General features: G+C 37.9%; 1 protein-coding gene across 4 annotated transcripts in view; it reads left to right on the top strand.

Moving 5' to 3' along the window:
- Nucleotides 1-4836: 4836 nt before the first annotated feature.
- Nucleotides 4837-20799, top strand: part of pcgf5b (polycomb group ring finger 5b) — a 29728-nt gene continuing 13765 nt past the window's right edge. Inside the window, exons 1-7 of one of the 4 annotated variants that reach the window (XM_042432766.1) lie at nucleotides 4837-5381; nucleotides 10505-11336; nucleotides 12448-12544; nucleotides 12924-12979; nucleotides 17907-17966; nucleotides 18975-19162; nucleotides 19438-19536. In XM_042432766.1, coding sequence (XP_042288700.1) covers nucleotides 11222-11336; nucleotides 12448-12544; nucleotides 12924-12979; nucleotides 17907-17966; nucleotides 18975-19162; nucleotides 19438-19536 — 615 coding nt within the window. In that variant the 5' untranslated portion in view covers nucleotides 4837-5381; nucleotides 10505-11221. Of the gene's footprint in view, nucleotides 5382-5553; nucleotides 5612-5922; nucleotides 6195-9358; nucleotides 10050-10504; nucleotides 11337-12447; nucleotides 12545-12923; nucleotides 12980-17906; nucleotides 17967-18974; nucleotides 19163-19437; nucleotides 19537-20799 lie in introns of those variants that run through there. The other 3 variants (XM_042432769.1, XM_042432767.1, XM_042432768.1) reach the window with 3 other exon arrangements.

Raw genomic sequence — 20799 nt, 5'->3', positions numbered from 1 at the left:
ACTTTATAACATGAGGGAACAAATATCCACCAAGTCTCCCCATGGAAAACCTTCTCATTAATATGATTTAGTATTATATAATTGTTTTTATCTAATAACTGTATGGTAAAGTAACTTACTTAAGCCATAAAAACAGTAAAGTATTCACCATCAACAACAAGGCACCAGCTCACTGAACTGTTGCTCCCAAAAAAGATTTATTGGGTGCAGCTATTAAAAAGTTTTGCCATTATGTCTTCATGCGGCATGCAGCATGCATGATTAACCAAGCATCAGTGGAACAGCTCAACTAGAGGAGGACACACAAAGACTGGGACTGTTTAAAGATCTAATTTTACTGTTTATTCATTTTATATTTTTACTGTTTTTATATGTTTCAAATCATGTTGTTTGTTGATACAGTGTCTCATCATGATCCTGTATTGTATTGTTTTTTTTTTATTGTGAAAAATAAAGTTACTAACTAACTAAATAACATCAAAATCCTTGTTCAGTCCTGGAGGAGATCTTCAGGATATCCAATAAGTTCCCCCTGATTGATGCACAACGTCACGTCGTACTAATTTAGAGCACTGACTTCAAATCTCTTGAGACCACTTACTCATATAAACAACAGATCTAAAACTTTTTTTATGGGAAATATGAGTAGAAATCAGTCATACTTCTTTTTAACTGGTGGCAAGAATCACACCAAGACGTATATTTTTTATGTGGTGGAAAGTACATTTATTCAAGTACTGTGCTTGAGTACAGGTTTGAGGTGCTTGTACTTTACCTGAGTATTTCCATGTGATGCTAATTTATACTTCCACTCCACTACATTTAAGAGGGAAATATTGTACTTTCTACTCCACTACATTTATTTGACAGCCTTAGGTTACTTTTCAGATGAAGATTTGACACAATGGATAATATAACAAGCTTTTAAAATACAAAACACATTGTTAAACATGAAACCAGTGGTTTCCAACTTAAATTCCATTGAAAGCACATTTGAAGGATCTTTTAATATCCAGTATGAACAGGAGGAATGATTACAGACACCTGACTGCTGGTTTAAGACACACTTGAAAAATTGTGAATCTGTCCTTTAATTTTCACTCTTCAGTTTACATCATGAAGTTAAAAGGTGTGTTGTGTTATATTTGCAAAAATTATTGCATTCAGTGGTGGAAAGTAACTAAGAACATTTACTCAACTACTGTACTTAACTACAATATTGAGGTACTTTACTTGAGTATTTCCATGTGACGCTACTTTCTACATTTCAGAGGGAAATATTGTACTTTCTACTCCACTACATTTATTTGACAGCTTTAGTTTTTCAGATGAAGATTTGACACAATGGATAATATAACAAGCTTTTAAAATACAACACATTGTTAAAGATGAAACCAGTGGTTTCCAACCTTTTTGGCTTTTGACGTCTTACAAAAAGCAGTGTGTAGTCGGGGTCACATTTCACATGTCTATGAGTTGTTAACAGCTCCACCAAATAGTGATTTTTCCCTCTAAACTTCTCACATGCTTTCATTTCAATAAATGTTCAAATGATCCAATATTTCAGCAAAAATCAAAGATTAGAGAAAAAGTCCAAAAACTGAAAACAGATTTGTGTATCAGAACTTTGTTTTTTCTTCTTTCCTCTCCCATTAATCATCTCACGACCCCTCAGATTTATCTGCTGACCCTTTGGAGGGGCCCGACCCCTAGGTTGGGAACCACTGGACTAAACTAGCTAACTGTATATAAAGTAGTGTAAACTAGCTCCACCTCCAGCAGCTACAACAGTAACATGCTGCTCTAACACTGATGCTTCACTATTAATAATCTAATGATGTCATATATAATAATATATCAGTCAGAGGGACCAAACCACTACTTTTACTGCAATACTTTAACTACATCAAGCTCATAATACTTATGTACTTTTACTGTAGTAGGATTTTTCATGACTTCTATTTATAATGGAGTATTTTTACATTGCTGTATTGGTATTTTGACATTAGTAAAGGATCTGAATACTTCTTCCTATGAGGCCAAACTGGAATACTTCACTCGCACATACATGCATACTCTCGTCCAACTTTTACTTAACTTTACTTTCTATATTTTTACTCCTCATTCATCCAGTCGATATCAAAGAGGAGGTTCACTCTCTATGTCAGAATCAAAATCCCGGTTGGATATCAGTTTGTTACTAGAGGAATATCTTTAAAAACATTTCCCCTTTTAATGCACATCAGTCGTTTCTTTGAACATCGATCTCTGTCTTCACATTCAAATATGACGCAGCATAAATTCACTCTCAGCTCAGAATGAAACCTCCGCGTGTCCTTTTATAACACCGTGACTCTGTGCACATCCATCACACAGGTGTCAGGTTGTTACAGCAGCTCCTGCACTCGCATGTTTATTATCTGATCATTTCTCTTAAAAAATTTTTTAAAAAGGAAAAGATATAGACACATAAGATCAATAATCACCTCATATGTCTCATGATATGATTAGCTGCATTGATGGAACATTCCCATCATAGTTTTCATGTCATGTTGGAGATGATTAATATTTCCTCCGGTTCACCTGCAGACTGCAAACTAAATGTCGTCTGACAGTGAGTGTTTAAATAGACTGTGTATAGTCTGTTTAAACTTACTACATTTAATTGCATTTGTTGAAATACAGTCACTGAATGCTGTTGAGCCAAGATCCAAGCAGACGTCTAAACATTTACTCTCAGTTTGAACCTTGTTGCCTTTTCAACTGCAAATCCCCAAAGTCATTATTACTGGTGCAGACTGAGAGCTTCCAGTCATGTCTCTATGTAACATATCTATCATCTGTTTTATCTCTCCATATCTTTTTAATATTCTGCTGTATTCTTCATCTTCAGTTGCTTGCCCCTGTGTTTTGACTCAGTCATATTATAGCTGAATACATATATGTAAAAATGTATAATGTAGCCCACTTTATCATCCATTAAGTCTGGTAATTGATGAATTAATGGACAACACTGAATAAAACGTTGTGTGTTCTCTTGCACGTACTGTAACTTTCTTAATGTTTGATTAGTCATTTCCTGCCAAAAACACACACACACACGATTGGTTTAAACAGTTTGAAATATTTGCATGTGTTATTTTCATAACTCAGAAACCCTGAAGAAGAATAAAACGTTGAATCAGAGTTATGAATGTGCACTTCTGCTTTGTTTACTCAGAGCCATAAAGTCTCTTCGGTACAAAAAAAATGTGGCAGCTTTGAACACTAAAGATACAGTTTGCACTTCAAGACCCACGATGTATTCTACATCATAGCAGACTCAAGGCTGATGCCTACATGTCTATATGGAATCGTTGGCTGAATCGTTGGCTCTGGTTTTGCAGGATGTACAAAGGCAGTTATTGCCACATTCTGCAAAGCTTGTCTAACAAATAAGAAGATCGATCAATTATTACTTGAAAAGAACATCAGACAGGTTGGTTTTAAAAGTTTTTACTACATCAAAGTCGCAAGAAATTAACGAGGCAGTGTGAGTCGTGACAGCACACGTTATAATCAGGTCTTGTAATTTTAATAGATTATTAAATTAAATGTCAACTGATATTGAATTCTTTTCCGTGTTCATTTGTAGACAAGTCGATATGACAACTCGCAGGTTTCTTGTCAACATTGATGTCGTCACTTCTGCAAAACTCAACCAGCTTTTCTGTGTTGTTGTGCGTCAGAACAACTTTCTAAACCTTCAGGCTCAGATTCTGGTGTCTCTCACTGCTGCAGATGAAGGAATCTGTTCATCGGATGACAGCAGACAAAACACAACGTGGCTCCTTGTAGCTTGTAGCTCACTCTAAATACAACACAGAAAAAGCTTCAATCACTGACGGTTTCAGGTCCTAAATTTATACAACCTCTATAGCCTTGTCATATTACCTGGTATCATTCACCTGATGTATCGATATTGCAACAATATTGTAGGGATGACTATTTGGTGCTTTCACAAAATCTTTACACAATGAGATTTTTGATGAATAATCATCAGTAATGTGGATATAATGACTGAGTGACTAAAAGCAAATAATAGAACAACTAGAACAGTCTGGTAAATTCAGAAAATGATATCACTTTACTGTAATGCTGCAAAACAACCACCTATTGCCTACCTGATGATTTGGCTTACACATCATGCAGTCTGCTGCAGGTTGCTAACTGAAAATAGTTTATCATGCAGGCTGCTGTCAATAACATACAGTCTATGGCTGGGGGTCGCAGCTGTGGACCCTGTGCTGCTGTGGTCCTGCTTGATACCCACACCTGCTATTATTATTATTAGTCATATTTCTATTATTATTATTATTGCTATTATTGTTGTTGTTGTGCTTCTCTGTGTCTCTCTCTCCCCCCCTCCCTCCCTCTTTCTCTCTCAACCCAACCAGTCCAGGCAGATGGCCGCCCACCTAGATCCTGGTTCTGCTTGACGTTTTTTTTCCCATTAAAGGGGAGTTTTTCCTTGCTGCTGTCACCAAGTGTTGCTCATGGAGGAATGTCGGGTCTCTGTAAAATAAAGAGTCCGGTCTAAACCTGCTCTATGTGAAAAGTGCCCTGAGATAACCTCTGTCATGATTTGGCACAATATAAATGAAATAGTATTGAACTGTCACTAACATACAGATGTGTGTTTGTTCCCTGCTGACTCATATTTTATATATATATGTATATATATATATATATATATATATATATATATATATATATATATATATATATTTGTATATGCATGAGAAATTCAGTTCTGGTCTAGACTGCTTCTCATTCTATATGTTGTAGCCTCTGTAATATTTAGTTTTAGTTTAAATCCAGACTGTCTAATACTTAATCTGGTTGTATTTTGTATTAAAATGTTGCTTGGAAGTGAATAAACGAGCCCAAACTCTGCAGTAACATCAGTCATTCAGCCTGAGCAGCTGAATAAACTGAGTTGCGGTGCCTCCGCTTCATCCCTGTTCATCACTACACACAGCAGACACGGCGCTCTGTGTGTGTGTGTGAGTGAGTGTATATGTGTGTGTGTGAGTGTATGTGTGTGTGTGTGTGTGTTGTGGGCCAATAGTCACTCAGTTACACAACCGCTTTCAGTTTCCGAGCCCTGCCTGCCTGCCTGGTGGCTCCCCGCCCACCGCTGCTCTCTGCTGCCTGCCTGCCTGCCTGCCTGCCTGCCTGCTGGGCGGACTGGGGCAGATTCGAGCCGACCAGTTCCGTGTTCTCTCCTCTCCCAGTACGCGGAGCAGACTGAACGGGAGGACCCGGCAGTGTCATGGTGGACATTCCTGCCCAGCCGCGGCATCCATAAGTCCGGGGGCAGAGGGAAAGTGTGGACGGAGGTGAGGAATGTGTTTTTATTTCTTATTAATTCTGCGCGGATGGCGAATTCATCAGCCGACGTCGGTCGCGTTACGTTACAGCCAAACTTTGACGCTGCTGGCTGGACCTCCTCTCTCTCCCTCTCTCTCTCTCTCTCTCTCTCTCTCTCTCTACCCTCCTCCTCCTCCTCCTCTCTCTCTCTCCCGAAACGCAAAGTGCGTCGCCGTGCACACTCACATGCGGGATTACGGTATGTTCACGCAAACGGTAAATAACCCTCGTGCGGCGCGCTTCCCTTTCGTGTCGTTAAAAGGCCGTGACATGAAGCTCTGCAACTTTTACTGTCGATACGTGCTGCGTGCGCGCGCGTGTGTGTGTGTATGGGCGCGTGTGTGTAGATAGATTGGTATACAGTACAGTAACGAGATGCGACATGCGCGTATATAGCCTGCGCGCGTGTGCGTACACGAGCGTTTGTATGTATTATATAGGCTATCGGTGTGTGTGTGTGTATCTCTGTAATGTGCGTGTGTGTGTCGTCCATTGATGTTGTTTTGACACAGGTGACGTAGACCGTGACGCGCCTTAACGATGAGATAAGCAGATCTGCTCTGTGTGAATAAATAACACGCGTGTGTGTGTGCGAGCGTGTGCGTGTGTAAGTGTGTGTGTGCGTGTGTGTGTGTGTTGTGCGCGCGCCTCATTGACGGACACTGAGGGGGATTTCTGAGCTGCGCACTTGAGATTTTTCTAGCAAAAAGCGACCCACGCTGAATGAAGCAGGAGTCTGGGGCGAAGCACACAGTTTCCTCTGTCTGTAGTTTGTTTCTGCAGTGAGTAAGCTGCCTAAAATCCACCTCTGCATGTGTTCAACACACCTGACTGACACACCACAGCACGTCAACACATACACACACACACACACACACACACACACACACACACACACACACACACTTTCTATGACGTAATTTCAAAATGATGGAAGCTGCAAATGAGAATAAAGTGCAACCCTAATTAAAAGTCATCGCAACAGTATTTTCTTATATGATATTTATGTTGGGATCTATAATAAGTTAGTAGCATAAACAGCAGGTGAATTGGTTCAACTCATAATGTGATCCACTAGAATTAAACTACAAATATGGACTCTAAAATGACATCATCGCTCACCTGCTAATTAGTAAGAAGTTCAATAATTTCTCTCATATCATAAACGTGACATAGAAAGTCAGTATTATGACTTAGTATCTAATAGGCTAATGAAGATTACTGTCTGTCAAAATAATGACCTTATAATGATGTATAATAATATAACCATACAGAAATCCTGCAGAAGTCTTATCATCATGGTACTCATAGCTGCAGGGCATCTCGTTACCAAAAAGCCAAAAAGTTTATGTTGTCAGTCTCCTGTGTTTGCTTGTTTATCTGTTGTTAGTCGGCAAAATATCTGAAAAAGCTTTTTGACTGATTTAAATATAAGTTTTATTATGGGCTGAAGAACAGGTGATTCATTTAGTTGCAAAGTCAGGAATTAAATAAATTCTTCACATTAAAAAAAAAAGTTTGGCACATGGTCGTCTATCGCAGTGCATTTTGATTCAAAGTCAGATGCATACAGAGATGAAAAGTTCCTTGATATTTTCTATTATAACATTAGAAATAATTTGCCAGATTGTGCAGCTTTGAGTCTCAGCAGGATCCGACGCTTTGTTCATCGTCTGGCACAATGTTTTTATGTTACAATCTTTGATGGCACAATTTTATGTTATTTTAAAACATCACATAACTTCAATAAGTGTGATTATTACAAGGATTCAGCTTGTGGTAAAGTTTTGTTGGAGAAATATATATATGTACAAAAATTAAAAATCTCTAAGACATTTTTACTTGTAATTACATTATTTTATATAAAATTGACATAGTCTTTAAAACTTTTAGTGAGTAAAACGTTTTCGATATAAACTTTATTTATGTGTCGTAACAGCAACATACAACCAAGATATAACAAGCAACATGTAATAAAGCATTTTGTTCATGTAAACTTATGCTCTATTACAGCAAAAATGTTGTTATTTTAAAACATATCAGAATATAACTTCAACAAATCTGATTCTTTCCAGCCAACATATTATATTAATTGCTTTCAGATCTCAAAATCTAAAGAAAGTTCAACAGGAGATGTCAGACATAATACATACTGACAGATATATTAGTAATTAGTGATCATTAACCAGTGTTGGAATTTCCATTTTTATCTAAATTTAATTTATAGTAACCATCAAATTCTATATGGTATTTTAATCTGCTATTTCTCAACATACTATACATACAACACTACAAACAATAGTACCAATAACCTTATTTCTATGATTTATATACACCTTGTTTCACATACTGTCGAGACTACTTCACTGTGTTGTTTCCTTGTGAAACAATCTTATATTGCCATATCCTTCCATCATTTATTATATGAGTAAATTATGTGTCAGGTAAACCCACCAAAACTCAGAATGACTCATTTAAACTCTGACATTAATTGCAGATCAGGTTGATTTATAGCAATCATCACAGTAAGAAGTTTCAAACTCATATGAGACGTTAGATGAGGTAAAATAAATGCAACCTGCCCGCTGAACAAACAGTTTATTCTGTAATTGTTATTATAGTAATTTGCATGATGGTTAGTATTTGATGGTAGCCTGTTATCAAGTAATAGACAGACCGCTGAGTGTTTACTAAGAGAATGAATCAGACCTGAGATCAGTGACTGATCCCATATCCAGGAACATTTGCTGGCCTGCTCACTTCATTTACTGTAACAGCAGCACTGAAAACATCCCATTAAAATAAATGGTTTACAAAAGGGTTGTATGAAAGTACCCAGTGGGCTGGTAGCAGCCACTATGAGACTTAATATTCAGCCCAGTATCTATATTTGAAGCAAGGGAAACCAAGAAGTCATTTAGATCCATCAAAGTGGGGATGAAATGGGGGCAAGTTGGAGAGTTTAGCTATTCATAGTCATGGTAATCCAGAGACGGATGCATGTAGGTCAGAACTGCAACAGTCCTGTCGTGGTGGATGTTCGGGTCACTGTTAGTTAATAATAATCACACTAATTACTGAAGGCTATAAAATACTTCACAACAAAACAGGTAGGAGAGAGAAAACTAAAAAATATGCTAAAGGGGAAAAAGAAACAATAGAAAGAAACACTCGCACTACTACCTCAAGTTATTTTGCACTATAACTCACATATTATGTTTATTGTGTACATATGTAGAAACAGGTGGTTATATATAATGTATGTGTAACTGTGTATTCCTGGTAAATATATTTACTTTATTGCCAAATTGACAGTTTAATTCCATTCTAATTTAAAATATTTTAATATTTGTAAATACATTGCGTACTGTGGAGGCGTCTACAACTGAATTTCTTTGTGTAAACCTGCATTTTATAACGACAATTAAAATGAAGGTCGGACCTTGAACCTGGAATACAGCTATAAAACAAGTAAAAAGACTGTATATGTGTCAACTTTATGATTGCGCACACCCTGAACCTTATTTAAAAAAAAGTTTTAGTCTTCATTCTCTATGGCTTGTGGTGACATCTCTAACGTGTTCAAAGGTCATAATAAGAGACTGTCCTTCCCTAGAAAAACAACAACATCGGCCATTTATCCAAAGACCTAAAACGACCTTTGTTTGCATTTTACTGACATAAAGCTTCTTGTGGTTGTGCAAATAATGACTATTGTCCCTCTAAAGCAGGAACAAAAGTATCATGATGTTGTTAGAACCTCAAAACTAGTTAAAGTTTAAGCGTATCTGAAGCTTATATGAGGCCTCAGCAGTCTGAATCAGTCATATCAAGTGGATATCTACAGTCTTTTTAGCATCAGACAGTGTTTCCCTGTTGAGCTGCGGTGGAAGTATAGTAACAAAAAGAGGGATTTTGGCACTAAAAAGACTTTAACATTGAAAGATATCTACTTGATTTGACTCAAGCTTCATATTAGCTTCAGATAAACTTTTAAATACAGCTTCACAACAGGCCGAGAGCAAATAAAAGCCATAAAACAAGTAAAATGAGGACAAAAGTAGCTGCTACGGGTACAAAACCAGTGCTGTTTTTGAATGGGTTAGAGATGTTGGCTCATGTCCAGGAAGGGTGATGGTTCTGGGAAAAAGTTCTCTCCCTTTCTTCAATAAGTACTTCTTAGTTTCTGTTGAACAAAGCACTTAACCCTCCACCCGCTGAGTCCATCAGTGGACTGGACGCTGCTCAGCCGAGGAGTTTGGACGCTGGTTAATTTGTGTTTGATTAAATGGAGGGTAAAGCTGTCCGAGGTGACTGTATGGTGACGCTTTTAAATGGCACTGAAAGGTTATTAAATCCACCGTTTGAAACTTTGTAAATACTCAAGAGTTCAGAAAGTCAGTAAGGTCACGTTAATAAGCTTCTGGCTTTTATCCAAGTTTTATCACTGACCTTTAAAGTAACTGTGAGCCAGTTCACACAGCTTGGAGCCTCTGGTGGTTGGAAATATTGTCTTTTCCTGGTGTTGAAAGACGTGTCAGTGACACAACTATTTGAACTTGTGGCTGAGTTTCTCAAGAATACAGTCGTTCCTTAGAAACCACCACATCCTCGCTAGAGGTATTTCAGCGGAAAAGGTGTGATGATATTTTATTTGTCCTTTTCTTTTTATTGTTTGTAGAGCTGCAATGATTAGTTAATTAAACAATTAGTTGCCAACTATTAAATTAATTGTATATATTTGGGTTGTAGACCTCATCTGGAACATTTTATGAACCAAACAACTAATTGATAAATTGACAAAATAATGGACAGATTAATTAATAATGAAAATAATCGTTAGTTGCAGCTCTAATTGTGTGTTGCCTGCTTTGGTTTTCATGCTTGCTTGTAAAGCACTAAATAATCTTATGTTTTAGACACATTTATTTGACTTCTTTGTCTAATATAATTGATATAATACAGTTTGATTTGATTTTTAGAGGATGTTTGTTAGCAGCCGTCAACTTCTCACTTTCCTTTTTTTGTATGTTTGTGTATATATGTGTGTAGGTGCAAGTTTTTTTCTTAACATGTGTTTTATTCTCTCTAGGTGACTTGAGCCTGAGGTTAAAAGGTCATCAGACAGTCAAGTGCAAACTAGAGGAATGAAGACGTCAACAGCAGCAGCACCATAATGATGAACGAACAGACCGGGATGAGGACGACTACGCAGAAGTCTTTGGGGTCATCAGCTGAGCTTTGACCCCCTCATGGATTAAAAATGGCTCTGTGGCTGAAACAGGGAGGGAAGAAACCCATCATACTCTCTGGGAATTCTTGGACTTTTACCAAGGTGTTTGTTTGAAGCAGGATTTGTACACACTGGAGTGTCTTTTTGATTTAAATGGGACTAAAGTGAAGATGGAATAAGATCTGAGAGGGAGATGTTCCTAAAGCAAAACTGACTATAAAATACTTTGAAGTCAAGGATGGAGCAGGATTTCACACAGTAGGATCTCTCATCTCTCTCATAAATTGTGGCTTGTGAAGACTTGTATGCACCAGCCTGGACTAACATTAGCCAGTGTTGGTGAAGTTTCCAAACCTTTACGTCCAAAACAACTTAAAAAAAAAAAAATCATCCTACTGGTAAATAAAATCTAGCTGGCAATATTTGCCTGTAACTGTAAACATTTCCATTCCTCATTGTTGTGAATGGACGTCTGACTCTTCTAAAGCTAGAAGGCGACGTTTCCCTTCAGCTTCAAAACGGTACCTCTCGCTCCTGGTCAGTGTCTTGCTGCAGTGCCATTAAAACACTCCAAACATGGCCGCCACGGGAAGGAAGCACATGGTGAAAGACTTCAACCATTTCATCACCTGTTACCTGTGTCGAGGTTACCTGATTAAACCGACCACAGTCACTGAGTGCCTGCATACCTGTAAGTGGAACGACTAACACACATCCTTTGTTATTTAAAGAATGAGTCCACAATTTTTTAAGTTTTAAACCAGCAGTCAGGTGTCCATATGAACAGTGAAAGAGGTTTTCCTCACTGTAATCATTCCTCCTGTTCATACTGGATATTAAAAGATCCTTCAAATGTGCTTTCAATGTAAAATAAAAGTGGATATCTGCCACATTTACAGTCTTTTTATAGCATCAAATTCCCTCTTTGTGTTTCCCTGTTGAGCTGCAGTGGAAGTATAGTAACAAAAAGAGGGACTTTGGCACTAAAAAGACTGTAACGTTGAAAGATATCTACTTGATTTGACTCATTTGGATGCTGAAGCTTCATATTAGCTTCAGATAAACTTTTAAATACATTTTGTCCCCCATCACTTACACTATAAGTGCATTATGAAGGGATCGTTTACAGCAAGAATAACATATTTCGTTCATTTGGTCACCTGACTGTTGTTTCAAGACAGAGTTGAAAAATTGTGAACCTGTCCTTTAAGCTGACCTGCACCAGGTTTACACTCATTTAAAGGGGTGAAAATAAATAACAAAGGTGCATGAAGATGGTTTGACTTCATCTGAAATGTGTCCCACAGTGTTCTGAATAAAATCATCATCATCCACTCATGAAAATGAGCTAGTTAGATTTAATGCCTATTTAAGCTAATGCCTAAAGCTAAAGCACATCATATTGTTCAGAATATTATTATTGTGAACAGCTGAGTGGGAAAAACCTTTTTATATGGTGTCACTTCAAGGCTAAAAACAGGGGTAACCATCACAAGTCTAAATAATGGGAAGTTTACCAGGATTTCCTGTTCTGTTTGCTAACTAATTTGCAAGGCAATTAGCTTGTGACCTAGCAAGCTCCCCCACCAGCAAGTGACTTAACAAGATTTTAATAAGTTAGCTGCTGTAACCTGCTAATGAGCGAGCTAACAAGTTAAGTAGCTTGCAGTTCTCAGCTGTGCCTTTCTTGCTTTTTGCTTTAAAGGACTTAAACATGACGTCAAACTGTCTTAACGAAGTGTTGCGATTGGAGATACTAATTTTGACCTTAGTAAAACATGTTAATGTTGTTTCCTCTGCAGTCTGTAAGAGCTGTATCGTGCAGCACTTTGAGGAGAGTAATGACTGTCCGAAATGTGGCATTCAGGTCCATGAGACCAACCCGCTGGAGATGCTCAGGTAAGATGTACTTTCTCTACTCTCACCTCCTCTTTTATTTGACTTTATTTGACCTGTTGCTTTTTATCTTCCCTCTACTCTTTGATCATCTCATTTTTCTCATCTTAATACTTAATACTCATCCTGTTTTCTTCCTTTCTCACAAACTCTCTCATTTTCCCCTTTGTCACATCTCCCCTTTTCTAAGATCTGTTTATTCCTACTTGACTTCCTTTCTTTGCTTTTCTTCCCCCTGATCTCTCTCTCTCTCTCCTTTCATTCCTTATATTCCCCTTCCTCGCCACACATGTAACATCCTCCTCACTTCCTCCTCGTCTTTCTCTCCCTCCGCCTCCCCTCTCACACTCTTCTCTCTCTCTCTCTCTCTCTCTATTCCCAGATTGGACAACACCCTGGAGGAGATCATTTTCAAGCTGGTGCCCGGGCTCAGAGAAAGTAAGTTTGCCAGATGGGTTCATCAATCTGTCTCCTCAGTTTGCAGTCCGTGTTTAATTATGTTACTTTTCATGGGAGGTAGGAAAAATAATTAAGTAAATGACAGCACTCCAATCACATAATTTATCACAAGACAGAGAAATAATTTATTACGATGCACAGATGGCCTTTCTTCAGCATACACACACTATAACAGTGTTGTGACGTCACACAAGTTCACACAGTTTAACACAAAGGGGGGGCATCAAATTTTACACGAACAAGGGAAACCATTGAAACATGTAATCAGGCTCTGTGGTGACCTGGAGGCCAACTGTACTCACGTTTTCTGGAGCTGCACTAAAAACTAAAGACATTATGGGATATGTTATTCCAAACAACTGTGATGAGATAGATGAGAAAGAAGACATAGATATCTGGCAAAAAATCTGCTTATAGCCAGCAAAAAATATTTAATATAACAAGAAACTGGCGTAAAGCTGATCCTCCGGGTAAAGAGCAATAGTTTGAGATTGTCAGGGATATCTATTCAAGTTGACCTACCTGCTAGGAGTTAAAGGAAATAGAGCAAGGAAAAGTGGATCATTTACGTGAAACATGATGCTGAACATGTTAGGATATGAAAAAACTGGAAAAGAGAATGTATATATATATATATATGTCTGAGTTGCCCTAGACAACTGTTTTTGTTGTATTTGTTCAGTGTTGTATTGTTGTGTGTGTGCTTGTGATGTTGTGTGTCCAGAGCTGAAAACCCAATAAAAAATTTAAAAAATGCTATGGTCAGGATAAAAATTTCATACATAAAGTGTCAGAAAATATAAGACAAATATAAATCTTCATTAATGCCACGTACGCAAAAATTCTGAAATAATCCAGTCAAATACATTCATAATCAGTTTTCTTACAGTGCCCTTATGACACTCCACAGTTCAATAATAAATCGCTAACTTCCTCTTTCTCCTTCTGGGTAGTTCGGTCTAACTAAACCTCCAAGAATTTTTCCTGCTACATACACATATGATTCATTGATACATGTGACTCACTGAGGAGATGTGAGCTGTGTTGTTTGGCAGCAATCTGTTATATAAAGTTCACTAAAACACTGTAGCAACCACCCAGTAACACCCCATCAATCACCACATCTTATAAACTACTTGGCAACACTGTTAAAATGACCAAGAACCCCGTAGCATGCACTTGGCAACACCCTCAACAAGAACACAATCATTTAGCAACCATAGAAACCAACTTGAACTCCCTAGCAATGACCTCGCAATGCCTTAATACTGCCCATAGCACATAGTAACTAACGACCAACGCCTTAACAATAACTTAAACCCAGCAACCATCCTACCAACCTCTTAACAGCAACCTAGCAATCATTTTCTCCAAGTGACATAACGGAGTCAGCACATTTCTCTTTGCGGTCTAATTCTGTCTTCATGAATATGTTTAAAGATCACCTCCAGGCATGTTTGAAGACATAAAAATACCCACTTAGCATAATAAGTTATGTCTGGGTTTCTCAAGTTCAGTTACCTCATAAAAAAATCTTAAAATTACACTACTCCTTCTCCCTATTTGAAAAAAAAAAACAGAGTCTATGAATATGAAAATGTTGTTCATTCAAAAGTTTAACGGTTGGACACAAGATGTCTGGTTCTTCACTGTAAATTCCATTCTCAGTGTATGTGCACTGGAGGCTTCAGGTGTCCACGTCACACTTGTGCAAGCCTCATATTGGACCATGATTAGCTTCCAGTTAGCTGTGAAATCACAAAATCCTGCTTGTTTGCATATATCTTAAACTCAGATTTCTCAAACATTCAACTGTAGTATAAGTAAAATACACTTTTGTGTGGAGGGGGACTTTAATATTCATGCAAAAAGGCATTTTTAGGGCCATTACAACTTCCATAAAAAGGCAGGACTTGCACTGTACCACTACAATAATATATTAACCATAACTTTATTTGTACTAGTGCAGTGCCCGTTCAAAATGTGCCTGTTGGGAATGGGCCAGTTTCTCAATACCTAGAGAACAGTGCCCGTCCCTTAAACACCTCTCACGCAGACTATTGGTAGATGCTACAATTTATCCGTGTTCCCTAAACGCCTCACATGCAGATTATTGGTCGAAGAATAATTTACAGATGTTCCTTAAACGCTTCAAATGCAGGCTATCGGCAGACAGTACAATTTACCAGTGTTCCCTAAACGCATCACATGCAGGCTATCAGGAGTACACTACAATTTTGATCTGAAGTCAATCAGATAAACTATAGTGCTCATTCAAAACGTGCCTCAGACATCCTGCACTATGTCTTGAATGTACATTTGCATGAGCAGCAGGAATAGTAGAGCTTAACTCTTTGAACTTTTCAATTGATTCTCTATGGTATTTCCTATCACTATGGATGTAATCCCTCCTCCGACCACAATGTGCATTGCAATGGTGGAGTGGCGCTGTCCGCATTTCTGCTCGTTGACTCTACGGGCAGTAAAGAAGCAGACGCAACATTGTTTATGAGGTATTTTATATCTTTCTCATCCAAACAACTTCACACTTGACACTGCACGTCCTTGGGTCCTCATCAATACACCTGCCAAGTTTGAATTCAGTCAGATGAACAGTTGTCAAGAAAATCACAGGACACACATACATACAGACAGACAGCGATGCCTTCCTTTATAGTTAGATAGAACTTTTCAAAACAACTGCTACAAAGTGCTTCACAAACAAGGACAAATAAAAGAAAGCAGGAAAACAATAAAATATAAAATCACAGTCCACAAAAAAATAACACATAAAACAATTAAAAGTAACACGTAAAAATAACAAAATAAGTAATAGATAAATAATTAAGCAAAAGCCACACGGCAGAAGTAAGTCTTGAGAGCCCCAACAGCGAAAGCTCTGTCACCCTTGGTCTTCAGCGTTGACCGAGGAATGTACTGTATACTTAACGACTTTGCTGAGCTCACCTTGCTTCATATTCAAAGCAGTAACACACATTCAGGTCAAGGAGTTTGCCAGTTTGACTGTTTACAATATGTGCATAAAATACAATGCGTGTTGGATCTAGTGATTAATCAGACCCAACGGCCTTCAAGTGATAGACCTGGCTTCAAAGTCATATGCAGCATACACCAAGCTGAAGTGTTTGCGAACAAGACAAATCCCTACCAGCTGCTGTGGTGCTGCTCTGCAGTCTAATAGATCTTTTTAAGATGGAAGGGAGCTCCCATTGAGATCAGTAAGGTATCCATTTATCAATGCCATATCACTTTTAGAGAGAAGGAAGCCCAAGAGTTTAAAAACGAGATGAAGACGTACAACCTTTCTCCTTGCAGCGAGGCCAATGAGAAGCCAACATGTCTAACTAAAGCTGTGATGGCACTATAATTTTATGACTTCATAACTTCACCTCAGCTGACAGAGCCCTGTGGCAGCCGCATGATGGAACAAACATCATATATTTTTGTGGGGGCTTTTGCTGCTCGGCCAAGTGGTGTTAAAAAAAATCAGCCTCATATGAATTCTGCTTTATGGATTTTCGTGTTATTGTGAGGAGAAGTGTTGTGTTTTTTCTCTACTTAACTATTGCTTCACCCTGTTTGGTATTTTTCTTGTTGATTGTTCCTAGAGGCTACAAACATACTTAAAGTGCAGAACAAATCTAATACTGTTCATGCACATCAACAGGAACCTGAACAACTTAACTGCAGTTTGACTGACTGGTTAGAATAAGCGACCCAAACAGAACGGTCTTGTCAAAGCGGCATTTGGCATTAATCTACTGCCTGCTATATCATCATAAGTCACATAGAATAAGATAAATGCCTCAAATGTGGATATTTTTTCTAGTTTCTTAAAGTAAAACATCACTGAAGCACCCCGACAGATTCGACGTGACAAATACAACAAAAAACATGCTTTGGTAGGTTGTATTATAGAGCAAAACAGGTTGCTATTTGTGATATCAACCGTGCTCCTGGGTATCTAGACAGTGTTTTATCTGTTTTAGATTAGAGCAGGTGGCTCATATTAGATAATACATTACCCAGCTTGTAAATCAGTTAAAGCAGGGCTGCCTGTTGCCTCGATATAATGCTTACTGTAGCCCACGTGATAAGCCTTTTGTAATGGTTGTAAAGGAGCTTGTATGCATCAATTTAGCATAAACCTTACCAAATTTCCCATTATACCGCAAAAAAACTTAAATTAGACACTGAATTTCATTAAGAGAATTGATTTCTTTGAATACAGTGTTAATTTTGACACGTAATTCTGTTTTAGTCTTCAGTTTTCATCAGTGACATTTTAGTCTCATTTCTGTCTGCATTGTCTTCTGTCATTTTTGTGTCTTCTAAGCATTTTGAGGCTACAGCTGTTACCATTTTTGTTGTGTACAGTTACCACGGTGACAGGTGTCACTCTTGTTTAAAAGGCAGTGTACACATTGACTCTTCAGTAAATCCAGTTGTCATTTCCAAACTGTGTCTGTTTAAACAGATCTGCTCACTCTCTCCTAGCATTACCACAATTACCAGTGCTCTCCAATTGCAGAGCATCTGAGCATTCAGAAAGCTGGATTCGCTCACCTGTTCACAAAAAAAATGCAGTTAATTGTGTAAATTTAGCTTGAGAGAAGCTAAAATGTCAGATAACATACTGATATTTCTTTAGTTGACATCTAGAGGACGATCTAAAGGAGCTGATCTGTTGCCGCCTCGTTTTCTAATCTAATCTCTTCGAACTCTCAGTGGATTGTAGATGAATTTAGTCTATAAATCTGTTTCTTGTCATAGTTAACACTGTAACACAATCTTTAAGCAAGTCTCTAAAATATAAAATATCTCCTCTCAGTGTCCTGTTTGTTGACATTGTCCTCTTTTTGTCTGATTTTTCTGTGTGAACTAGAAGAGGAACAGCAGGAACTCGAATTCTGGAAGAAGAACCAACCCAAAGAAAATGGCCAAGGTAAGCTGTCCATCATACATACATCTGTATTTTAAAGTTTGTAGCACCTTTGTTGTAAACTGTTATTATCTAAAGACATCCTGTGATTCATACTAACAGCAGAAATTGTAAATCCGCCACATTTAAAACCGACAGAACTAACTTGCGTACATTACACACCATTTTTGGGGAGGAGGTAGATCCCCTGATAACTACTATTACTATACCTATTAAAACTGAATTTTTTAGTAGTCTGCTTCTGGTTTATGGTCTGCTTCTTATTCACAGTTTCTTGTCTCCTTCCTGTCAATAAAAGAGAAGGCAGAAGTGAAATCGATACAGTAGAAAAGGGATGTTTTTGATACTTTTGATTCATCAGAATGTGATAAGTCATCGAATTCAGACCCAGATCATTTGTATCTGGGGCAGAGTTGATATTGGGGAATTTCCCGTGAACACATCATACATCTCACAAAAGCTTTTCAGGTGCAAACAGAGCTTATACTGCTCTTTGTAGAGGGAAATAATTCAAAATAATAATTTCAGTGGAATCATATCAGTATGACAACATTTTGATATTTTAATAGTAGCGCCGCAACTAACGATTATTTTCAATATCGATTCTCGGTTTAATCGATTAATCATTTTGGCTTCAAAATAATTTCCCCAGAGTCAAAGGTGGCAACTTATTTTGTCTGCTCAACAGTCAAATATCCAAAAATATTCAATTTACTGTTATGAATGATGAAGAAAAACATCAAGTCTTCACATTTGAGAAGCTGAAACCAACTAATTTTGGTCATTTTTTTTCTTTTTATCAAAATAGTGGCTGATTAATTTTCTATCAACTGACTTATCACTATTTGTCTTAATTGATAAACTCTATTTTTCTATTTAAATCTTGGATATAAAAGAGGTATGATACATCTTAATAGATATTTGGAGGTTTGTTTCACCTTCTATTACTGTAAAGCTTAAGCAAAACAGATACATCACTCAATAACATCGTACGTTTGTTTCAAACCACAGCAGAAAACCTGAGATTTCAGAGGGTCGGGCTGCCTGATGTTGGAGGTGACGGTGGGGGCGGCGGCGGTGGCGGTGATGGCGAAGGTGACGGCGAAGGTGACGACGACTACCACAGAAGTGACCCTCAGATAGCCATTTGTCTCGACTGCCTACGCAACACGGGACAGTCGGGGGAGAGCACTGTCACGGTATATTTGTGTTTAATAATAACTTATGTTTGTTCGATTTTATCAAGAGATGTGAAGCACTTTAAAAAAAACTGGGAAATGTTAAGTTTTTCATTTGTGAGAGGAAAAACTTTATTGAGGAAATGTTTTTGGGGCCAGAGTTGTTAACAAGGCTATCGATTTGCTTTTAAAGGTTTGTGGGTTTGATTGTGTTTTGGCTGCATTATTAGTTTAGTTGCAGTTATGTCTCTCTCATCATATTAGAGTTTAACAGAGTATGTCTCTCATCCAATTAGGATTTGATGAAGAGGTTCATCCGCTGCTCCAGTAGAGTCACCGTGGGAACAATTAAGAAGTTTCTCAGTCTTAAACTCAAACTGCCCAGCTCTTATGAGGTAAGGGACAGATTATATCCTCCGGTTCAGAAACTGCAGTCCTGTTAAAGTCAGTCTTAAAACAACAGTCAGTTTTTCTTACTCTAATCATTCCTCCTGTTCATACTGACCATTAGAAGATCCCTTCATAATGCACTTACAGTGTAAGTGATGGGGGACGAAATCCACAGTCCTCCTTCTGTGCAAACATGTATTTAAAAGTTTATCTGAAGCTAATATGAAGCTTCCAAAAGAGTCCAAAAGAGTCAAATCAAGTAGATATCTTTCAACGTTAACTTCCATCGCAGCTCAACAGGGAAACACTGTCCGAGGAAACACAAAGAGGGAATTTGATGCTAAAAAAGACTGTAAATGTGTCAGATATCCTCTTGATATGACTAACTCAGACTGCTGAATCCTGATATTAGCTTCATATCAACTTTTAAATGACTGTGTGGACACACTGTGGATTTTGACCTCCATCACTTCTATTGGAAGCACATTTGAAGATCTTTTAATATCCAGTATGAACAGGAGGAACGATTACAGCGAGGAAAACATCTTTCACTGTTCATATGGACACCTGACTGCTGTTTTAAGACACATTTGAAAAATTGTGAACCTTTCCTTAAAGGCAAAACTTTAACATTAACTTAACTGTGAAGAAACTATTGGATATGAGAACTCAAATTGCCTTTATTGCATGAAGTTAAAAGGATGTGGTAGTCTGTTTGCAGTTTGAAGGTGTTTGATGGCTCAGATTAGCTCAGTTTAGCTCATTTCTTGGTTTCAAGTTGCAGCTCCTCTTGCAAGTTTCCATGTGTACTGTCATTACTGTGTGACGTAAATTCTGAGCAAAAACATCCAAAAAACATTGATTGGTAAATGTTGACAATGACATCATTATTACATAATTATCTCATGTTAAATCATTGGTTGTCAGATAAGACTAAAGGGAAACATACAGCAGTGTTGTATGATTTGTCATTGTGTCAAATCTCTAGTTTCACTGTGTGTGAACTCTCGAGTAAACTTTGACCAGGGTAACTTTGAGTCTCAAAGCAAAGTCACTCGGTGTTTATGAGACCATATGCTCATTAATACTCGATTTGAATTATCATTATAATCATCAGCCAGCTTTATCAAAAGGATTAAATACTGCTGGCTTCCACATTTGCTGCAGACTGAGCTCAAAACTGGTGTAACTCACACACGCACTCTCTTTCACACACTCACGTATTCAGTGCAGCCTCCCACTCGTTACCACTGTAAACGTCCCCTCTC

The sequence above is a fragment of the Thunnus maccoyii genome, chromosome 14 (assembly GCF_910596095.1).
Source record: "Thunnus maccoyii chromosome 14, fThuMac1.1, whole genome shotgun sequence".
In the NCBI taxonomy this organism is placed as follows: domain Eukaryota; kingdom Metazoa; phylum Chordata; class Actinopteri; order Scombriformes; family Scombridae; genus Thunnus; species Thunnus maccoyii.
The sequence above is the reverse complement of the archived record's forward strand: the minus strand, read 5'-3'. Positions and strand labels throughout refer to the sequence as shown.